This window comes from Xenopus laevis, chromosome 3L (genome assembly GCF_017654675.1).
Source record: "Xenopus laevis strain J_2021 chromosome 3L, Xenopus_laevis_v10.1, whole genome shotgun sequence".
Lineage (NCBI taxonomy): Eukaryota > Metazoa > Chordata > Amphibia > Anura > Pipidae > Xenopus > Xenopus laevis.
In genome coordinates, this window is record NC_054375.1 from 24,897,213 (window position 1) to 24,906,037 (window position 8,825).

General features: G+C 40.4%; 2 protein-coding genes across 2 annotated transcripts; both read left to right on the top strand.

Annotated features, from left to right (window-relative positions):
- Nucleotides 1–332: 332 nt before the first annotated feature.
- On the top strand, nucleotides 333–4,229 carry LOC121401084 (regulatory protein zeste-like). The gene is made up of 6 exons (XM_041585457.1): nucleotides 333–1,516; nucleotides 2,258–2,315; nucleotides 2,584–2,854; nucleotides 3,396–3,502; nucleotides 3,606–3,676; nucleotides 4,037–4,229. Exons 2-6 carry the CDS (start codon nucleotides 2,268–2,270, stop codon nucleotides 4,140–4,142), a joined length of 603 nt encoding a protein of 200 aa, XP_041441391.1. The 5' UTR covers nucleotides 333–1,516; nucleotides 2,258–2,267; the 3' UTR covers nucleotides 4,143–4,229.
- LOC121401071 (serine/threonine-protein kinase N2-like) lies at nucleotides 4,185–7,024 on the top strand. Its single transcript, XM_041585433.1, has 10 exons — nucleotides 4,185–4,363; nucleotides 4,468–4,543; nucleotides 4,631–4,722; nucleotides 4,903–5,076; nucleotides 5,675–5,737; nucleotides 5,930–6,006; nucleotides 6,088–6,230; nucleotides 6,361–6,468; nucleotides 6,574–6,654; nucleotides 6,773–7,024. The coding sequence occupies exons 1-10, from the start codon at nucleotides 4,278–4,280 to the stop codon at nucleotides 6,971–6,973; spliced, it is 1,101 nt and encodes a 366-aa protein (XP_041441367.1). The 5' UTR covers nucleotides 4,185–4,277; the 3' UTR covers nucleotides 6,974–7,024.
- Nucleotides 7,025–8,825: the final 1,801 nt, after the last annotated feature.

Sequence of the window (8,825 nt, forward strand, 5' to 3'; positions counted from 1 at the left end):
CCTTTAATCTTCGTGCTGGTTGGGAGACACAGACCCTGCATTTGGCAGTTATAAAGGACTAGCAGCAAATATACACTTTCTTTCCACTGGGACCCCATAAAAAGATAACACTTGGCGACCCCTGGGCTATGTCATAAAAGTCCTAATTCTATTCTAGTTCCCAGTATTGACAGGCTCCTTAGAAATTTGCCCAGTGGCCCCCGGTTTCTCCATTGCTCTTATGTACCAACCTTAACATGTAACTACATTTAATTGAGTTACATAGTTACATAGTTAGATTGGGTTGAAAAAAGACAAAGCCCATCAAGTTCAACCCCTCCAAATGAAAATCCAGCATCCATACACACACCCCTCCCTACTTTTAATTAAATTCTCTTTAAAAAAACAACATTAATTTGTTTTTAGTACGTTTTATGCACTTTTCTTTCAAATACCCCGGCTGTGGGAGGCAAATAGGTACATGTTAGGGGAATTATTTAATAAAACAATGTTGAATTGCTAATCCCTACAGTTACTCAGTAATACAGCCCTAGGGCCTAATTCCCCTAAAAAATGGTTACTGATGGCAGCCCTGCCCCTCAATCTACTAAATCTTGTGGGTGTCAAGGTGCCAAAAATCTGCCCGTGTTCCATTGCTAGGGGTAGTGAGACCTGTAGTGGGTAGTGCAGAGCTAAGGAACAGAAAGGCAACACAAATCACTGTCTCGCTGAGCCTAAACCTGTTCTTCTCTAGCTATAGCTGAACTACAATTCCCAGCATCCCCTACGGCATAGTTGTAGTTCTAATGCAATGTGTATTTAATGTTCCCTGTCTATTTATTGCTTCATTTGGTGTCAAGGGTACCACTCATCCTAGAAACTGTAATAAGCAACTGTCCCTAGCATCAGCACTAGTGTGGATGATATGTAAGGAAGGGCCAAAATGGAAATATTAGTAGCAAAAATCAGAAGAATAAATTCCTACAATAAAGATCCCTAGTGTTTATGGGTGCAGGGAACTGATCAGAGTAGGACCCCTGCCAGTAATATACGGCAGTAATATTCAGCTGTTTTTAACCATTAGTCTGTACAGTCCCCTAAGTACATTGGGGTCACCAGGACCCACACTTGGTTGGCAGGGGTGCCCAGGGCCTTGATTGCACCAACCTTTTGTATGTGCCCTAATTGGCTTCTTCATTCTATTAAAGCTGCTACTGGTTGGTGTTACTGGTTATTTCGGAGCAGCAAACATATTCAGTAGCGCAGTATAACTGGGAAGAATAGAGAAAGGGAAAAACAGTATTCAAAGCTTTATGTGTCAAAGAGTGTTTGGCTCACAATCTCTTTTTGTCTCTCCCCAAAAAAATGAAATACTAAGAGCGATCTTAGTGATCTGAACGATTTGCAGCGACTCCAAAAAGCGACAAAGAAGAGGATAAAGAAGAAAAAAACAGTCTTTTTAAAGACTACCAACTTACATCAAGAGCAGAGAAATAACAGCAACCTGCTCAACCCATTGCGGGTCATCAGGAGGAAGGTAGGGATCCTGAATTTGTCCCTCTGGTAATATTTATTACATAGCAGATGAGGTTGAAAAAAAGACACACGTCCATCAAGTTCAACCTTTTTGTCTAAATAAAACCTGTGTAACTGCTAGCTGATCCAGAGGAAAGTGGGGGGCTAACAGTTATAATGATCTGATTTGTGGAACAAATAAATGGGAGGGGATTGTCTGAAAAAGGGGAGGGTCTGGGTGGACCTTTGACTTGTGACAGGTACAGAAAGCAAGTTTTTATTTCAGAATTCAGGGTTTAGTGGAGCCGATAAAGACACTGGGATGGGGGGACATATTAAAGACAATGATTATTGTAGTTTTTAGCTACAAATAGTCTTTAAAATTTCCACATATATATATTTGGGAGTCAGGGGCTGAGATCCCGGAGAAATATTTGGGCTTCCCACAGTGCGACAGTCATGCTGATATAGTTCCAGGGGTAAACTAGCAGCAAATAAGCACTTGTATAAGTACATTTATAAGCAACTAAAATAGTTTAATTAATAGTTTAATGATATTAGTTTAAATAATAGTTTAATTTAAGGGCTAGTTCTCTTAGAATGTCCTATGCATGGTAACAGCAGCTCATTGTTAATATGTGTAGTGGGAAAGTTACAGAGAGATGCTTGTCCTGAGCTTGCCATTTACCAGCAGCTACAAACATTTGTATTCTTTATCTCCACTAAAGCAGTGACTTATACCAACCTTTTTTTCCTGATACAGGAGCGTCAAGATGGGCGCCAAACTGTGCAACATCCTGCACCGGCACCGGCATACTGAGGTAAGACAGATGGAAATATAAAGTCGTTGTTTCATGCCTGACGATTAGAGTCCTTGCCACCAGATATAAAGGGGAACTGTCACTGCAAAAGAGAAAATCCTCAGCTTACAAGAAATATTTTGCAAACCTGTTTGACAAACATTACTGTTACATTTTTCAGATGTTCTTCACAAATATCACATAAAAAATGTTCAATATTCATTAAATTTTGGGAGGATTTCAATTGCTTAATCATTTTTTTCTTGATTTTGTTCCCTATTCTCTATAGACTGTTGACATCAATCAGTCTTTTGATGCTTGTGAGCCTTGGGTGAGTATTTGCTTTTCAGGTATGAAGCAGGAGCTGCTGAGAGACATCCGGAAGGAGATGAGGATAGCAGCAGGGGCGCAAAAGCTGTACCTTGTCACCAAGGACAGACAGACCAAAGCCCAAGTGAAGGAGCTGAGGAACATCAGTGAGAGGAAGGTGAAAGCCCTTTTCTCCTCTCTCCACAAGCTCAATGTGCAGCTAGCTCAGAGGGAAGCAGAGAATTCTCCAGGTAAGATATAACAGTCTCTGGCCTCTTTCCTATTGGCATTACATGTGTGTCATCATAACATCACATACACTACCTCTTCATGGACATTAGGTTGACCCCCATTAGATTGAGCTCAAAAACAAAAAGACTGCTCAAAGCTCATCTTCCCTGTAGCTGCTTCATATGTTTCCTATCGGGTGCTCTGTCTGCTGCATCCCCACTGCTAAGATCCACATCAACACCAAAGAATTGGACGGCACTCCGATCAAAAGGAATACATGTTTATAGCATACTCCTGCAGGGATCCTTGGGCGTAGGATCCCTGCAGGAGTATGCTATAAACCTGTATTCCTTTTGATCGGAGTGCCGTCCAATTCTTTGGTGTTGATGTGGACCATTAGATTGAGCCCCACAGAACTATAGATGACCTTCATATCTTTTAAATTTATATTTTAAAACAATGTTAATTGGCAGCATCTTAACAAATCAAGAAAAAGGTCTTAAGCCTTAGATTCAAGAATGTTGTATTTGAAAATCCTAATATCCTTCAAATTTATTTCAGATGCAGTTCTGGAGACTACAAGGGACACCGATGTCAACTTCCCTGCACCAGAGATCACTGCGCCTGAGGTTCAGGTCATTTCAGACCCCGCCAGTGATTCATCACAAGTGAGTATTTTACATTGACGCCATTCATTTCTTGGACACAAACACTGCCCTTATCATATCAATGTAAAGCCACATTCAATAATTGCCTGTCTCTTGTTTGCAGCATCAACATGATGAATCATCTGAGGAACCTGTTCCAGAGATAGAACAGCCGCCTGAACAACCATCTGACAGGTAAGGATATTTTGGAGTTTATTAGAGATTAAATCCCTATCCCATACTTTCATCAAATAAGAACAAAAATATCTTCACAATAACAGGAATATTATTCTAATTAAAGTAAGGTACCAACAGATGAAATGATTGGCATAAAAAAAGAGGACAGTTGGTAAGATGCCCCTTCATTTGGCCGGGAGATCCCACAATACATAATTGTACAGTGCCATCTATGAATTATGGCTAGGGGTGCTGTAGTATTAAGGATTATGGAGAATGTATTTGCTAAGGGAAGAAAAAAGGATAGCGTGAAGCTTATAAATCACTAAGGGAAAGAAATGAATTAGAATAAACACTAACCCGCCATTATATTTAAAGGGACTTACCTGTAGAAGATACAAATGAGGAGGCTGAGGAAGAGGCAGAATCTGTTGTTGAAGAAGATCCAGTGCAACAACAACAACAGAATGAGGAAGAAAGGTAAACTCACACTTTATATGGGAGGCTGCGGTTAAGACTGATTTCTACTATAAACTTGCATTATACTAATCATGTACCTCAATGACCTCTTCCCAATAGTGAAGTTCCTGAGAATGAAGAAGACTCTTCTGAAACATCGATGGGTCCTCTCCCCGGCGATTACAGCCCCATTCCAGAGGATTCTCAGGCTGAAGAGATGACAGTAGAGGAGGCTGAAACGACACAGTAAGACAAACCCTCAATATAAGACATAAATACATACATTATTAATATAGATATACATTGTTTTTCAAGCTGCACAAAACACAATTTATGTTATTCCCTTTCAGAGAGCTACAGTTCAGCAGTTTTACAGCAAGGGACTTTCGCCGGATTAAGGTTTTAGGCAGAGGAAGCTTCGGCAAGGTAACTGATTCAGTCTCTAATTAGGACTTGGATCTTTAGCAGCATATACAGGGTAACAATGACACTAAACTCACTTTCTAATTCCAGGTTCTACTAGTAGAGTATCTTCCAGCAAACATCTATTGCGCTATTAAAGTGCTCAAGAAGGACAACATCGACTCCACTGATGATATAGAACAGTAAGTTCACTGAGAATGATTCCATAATCCTCTCATTTTGCTTTTGGAGCAGTTGCTTTCTGTCTCACAATCTTTTCTATTTTATATACTTTTCTTTCACTTCCCTTCCTTTCACCCAGTTGCTTTTGTTACCAAGATAATTTACTCTGTGCCGGACTCATTTTCTCTTTTATATTTCAGCATTTTAACAGAGAAGCAAATTGGACAGTTGGTGAATCCACACAGTTTTATAGTGGACTTATACGCCACATTCAGCACCAAAAACCAGCTGTTTTTCATCATGGAGTTTGTGGCAGGAGGCAGTTTAAGAACCCACCTGATGAGGAGCCAGCACTTTGATCTACAGACAACCAAGTAAGTATAAATGGCAGTAGGTGGATATTTGTCCCAGAGTTATAGGAGACTGAGGAGTAGGGGAGGATAATGACAGTGGCAGAGGTAAGCTACACTAATAGTAAAGGGTTTTCACCTTTGAATTAATCTCTAGTATGATGTAGAGAGTTATATTCTGAGGCAATTTGCAATTGGTTTTAATTTTTTATGATTTGTGGTTTTTGAGTTATTTAGTTTTTATTCAGCAGCTCTCCAGTTTGCAATTAGTTTGCAATTAGTTAGCCACATAACCCTAGCAACCATGCATCGATTTGAATAAGAGCCTGGAAAGAAGAGGGTCTGAACAGAAAGATGAGTAATAAAAAATAGCAATAACAATACATTTGTTACCTTACAGTGCACAGTACCTTTTGCTTTTTAGATGGGGCCAGTGATCCCCATTTAAAAGCCTGAAAGAGCCAGAATAAGAAGACAAATAAATAAAAATGTACAAAAAGGAAGACCAATTGAAAAGCTGCTAATAATTAGCCATTCTATAATATAATAGTTAAGCACCCCTTTAAGATACCTCTATGAATGCGCCATATAATAATCAAATGTCATTTTCTTATTCTTGCAGGTTCTACGCTGCTTGTATAACGCTTGGTTTAGAAGGAATTCACAGCAAGGACGTCATACACAGGTAAGAGTTAATAAAGGGGGTTTGTAGCTGTTGCAATTTAGTAGCAGGACAATTACAGGTTGAAAGTCACTGCTTGGAAAGCTACGGGTAGGAAAAAGGACAGGAACCAGAATTCTTTGAGCTTGGCTTATGGCTCAGCTATTTCACAGCAGTTTTAATGTGTCATAACATCTTCCTTTTAATTTAATACAGAGATTTAAAGCCGGGGAATCTACTAATGGATCAAGACGGCTACATCAAGATCGCCGATTTTGGGATGAGCAAAACTGGTAAGAGCCACCTTGTATTATTACACAGAGCAAAGGGAACTCATTTAGGGCATACAATTATATTTTTTCTTTTTTATAAAGGCATTGGATATGGAGACCGCACCAACACCATGGTTGGGAGTCCTGCTTATATGGCGCCCGAAGTCGTGATGGAGGAGGAGTACTCAAGAGCCGTCGACTGGTGGGCTCTTGGCGTCATCGTTTATGAGATGCTCCTCGGAACGGTAAGCAGCAATTGCCACTGGCCAGCTATAGGTGGATGTATTAAAGTTAAATACTGTTCTTTATCTATACTCATCAAACACTCTGTGTAAAAAGAATGGCCTCCTAATAAATACCTATGAATCATTTCAGAGACCTTTCACCGGATACGACAGGGACTTTATATATGATTCCATCGTGGAGGATGAGCCACACTACCCCTCATCCCTGGACTCCGAAGCAGTAAGCTTCATATCACAGGTAAGTAGCGCTGAGCTTTCAGTTTATTATAATCAGTGACCACTTTCTCTTGAGTTCCTGAAGCTTCTGCTTCTTCAGTGTAACGGCTATTTTCACTTCTTGTAGCTGTTGAAGAAGAATCCTGAGGAGAGGCTAGGTTCCACCCCGGGGAATGCCGCAGATGTAGCAGAACATCCATTCTTTAATGTAAGTCCCCTGTCTGTATTGTCCAAATAATTATCCAAGAGATACAGTCCTTTCATATCCTCAGCTTCTAATGATGAAACTCTAATAATGAGCATTTGTTATGGTGCCTATTTTGCAGGGCATTGTCTGGGATGATATTATTGAGAAGAACGTAACAGCTCCGTTCGTGCCCAGCCTAAATGGACCGGAGGATGTGGAGTATTTCGATGAGGAGTTCACCAAACTGTCTGCGAATCTGACCCAGCCCAAAGGACCCCCTGCTGAGATGGCAAGCGAGATCGATGAAGCCTTTCTGGACTTTAACTATGCAGCATTTTAAGTCCAAAGGGGATGATGGGTAAGAAAAGACCTAATTAAAAATACATGAAGCACAAGTCAGAACAAGAAGTGCCTAGCGTTAGTATTCCTAAAGTTATGGGTGCAGGGGCACTGATCAGAGCAGAGCTGGCTATGGAAGCAGCCATATTGCGTGCATGCAGGGCAAAGTGGATTTTATTGAAATATTAAGATGATCCCTATGATGATTCTAATTTTGTGGTTTTTGTATACGTGGCAAAAACAATCACAACAAACTCTCAGGCTGCTGAAACCTGTTCACATTCCAAGGAAACCAATGGAAGTGTATCTTCATCATTTGGGCAAGTAGAAAGCCACCATAAATTTCACCCCAAATGTCACAGAAATCACAACTGTACAAATTGTTTAAAAATACATGGAAACCAATGATTTGTAATCACAAGTTTTTGGAAAAGTTGCAACCACAATTAGTCAATATTTTTATTTCAACAAACCACCCAATTTGTGATTAATGTGCCCCAAAGTATTATAGGGTTTCAGGAATATCAATTGCAAAGTAAAATATGAGGAATGCATTTCAAATTATATTGTTTGTCTTTTGCAGGCTAGAGTTGGGAAAATGCACCACCTGACAGCTCCACCAGGTAAGAGTACCCCAATTCCACCTGCAGTGCCTTCTCTACCATCGACCATAGCATTACCAATAATGTCTCTTCTGCCTCCCTTTCCACTATAATACCACCGGCAGTGCCTCCCCTTTCCTTCTACTGTAATACCACCAGCAGTACCTCCCCTTTCCTTCCACTGTAATATCACCAGCAGTGCCTTCCTTTCCTTCATCTGTAATACCACCAGCAGTGCCTCCCTTTCCTTTCCACTGTAATATCACCAGCAGTGCCTTCCTTTTCACTGTAATATCACCAGCAGTGCCTTCCTTTCCTTGCACTGTAATACCATCAGCAGTTCCTCTTCTCCTCTTTACACCAAAATATGGCATCATAAACAGGAGTACCCTTAAGCCACTTGGTGAAACCTGCATTCCATTTTACTCCATCTCTCAAACTGTAGAGGCCGGGGTCTGCAGAATGGAATGAAAGGGAATGCAGTTTTCACTAAACAGCTTACTGGTGCTCATGTGTATGCTGCCATTTTCCTTTCACTTGATGTAATATGGTGCATTGATCCTGGGAGCAAATCCGATTGCCGTTAAGGGGTCAGGAAGGAATTTTTCCCTCTAGTGAAGCAGATAGAACAAAGCTTCACAGAGGTTTTTTGCCTTCCTCTGGATCAAAAATCGCACATTTTTCATTGTTATGATTAATAAAGCTGTGTCTTGCACAGATTAACCGATAAGCCACTGTGTGTGTGTCTTTATTCTGAGTGACAGAATTGACCAAATTAGCAATGAAGAAACATTGAAAGGTTTAGTACCTGTAGGTGAGAGACACAGTCCTCCAGCGGGCATGGCTGCTGCAACAAGCATTCTTACACTGGGATAACAGGATGGAGATTCTGTTTATAATGGTCATTCTGGGCATCCTCCATCATGGCAATAAGGCTGTATACTCAGTGCACCCACTGGCACACGCACATCAAAAACCTGGAGGGAAAGAAAAAAATGTATAAGATAAACCAGAGTTTAATTGAAACTGACACTTGAATGTATCACATTAAGAGCATATGGATATAAAAGGGAATGAAAAATAAAACATTTTGAAAGCATTCAGTGTATAGAGACATAGTCTATATTCCAATACCCAGCAACCATATTTAATATGAGGAATGGATCCCATTCTTATTTTCATAGTCTGGCCTATCAGGTGCCTCCACCATATGGAATATAACACACATGAGCAAACTGGCTCTCACCTTCC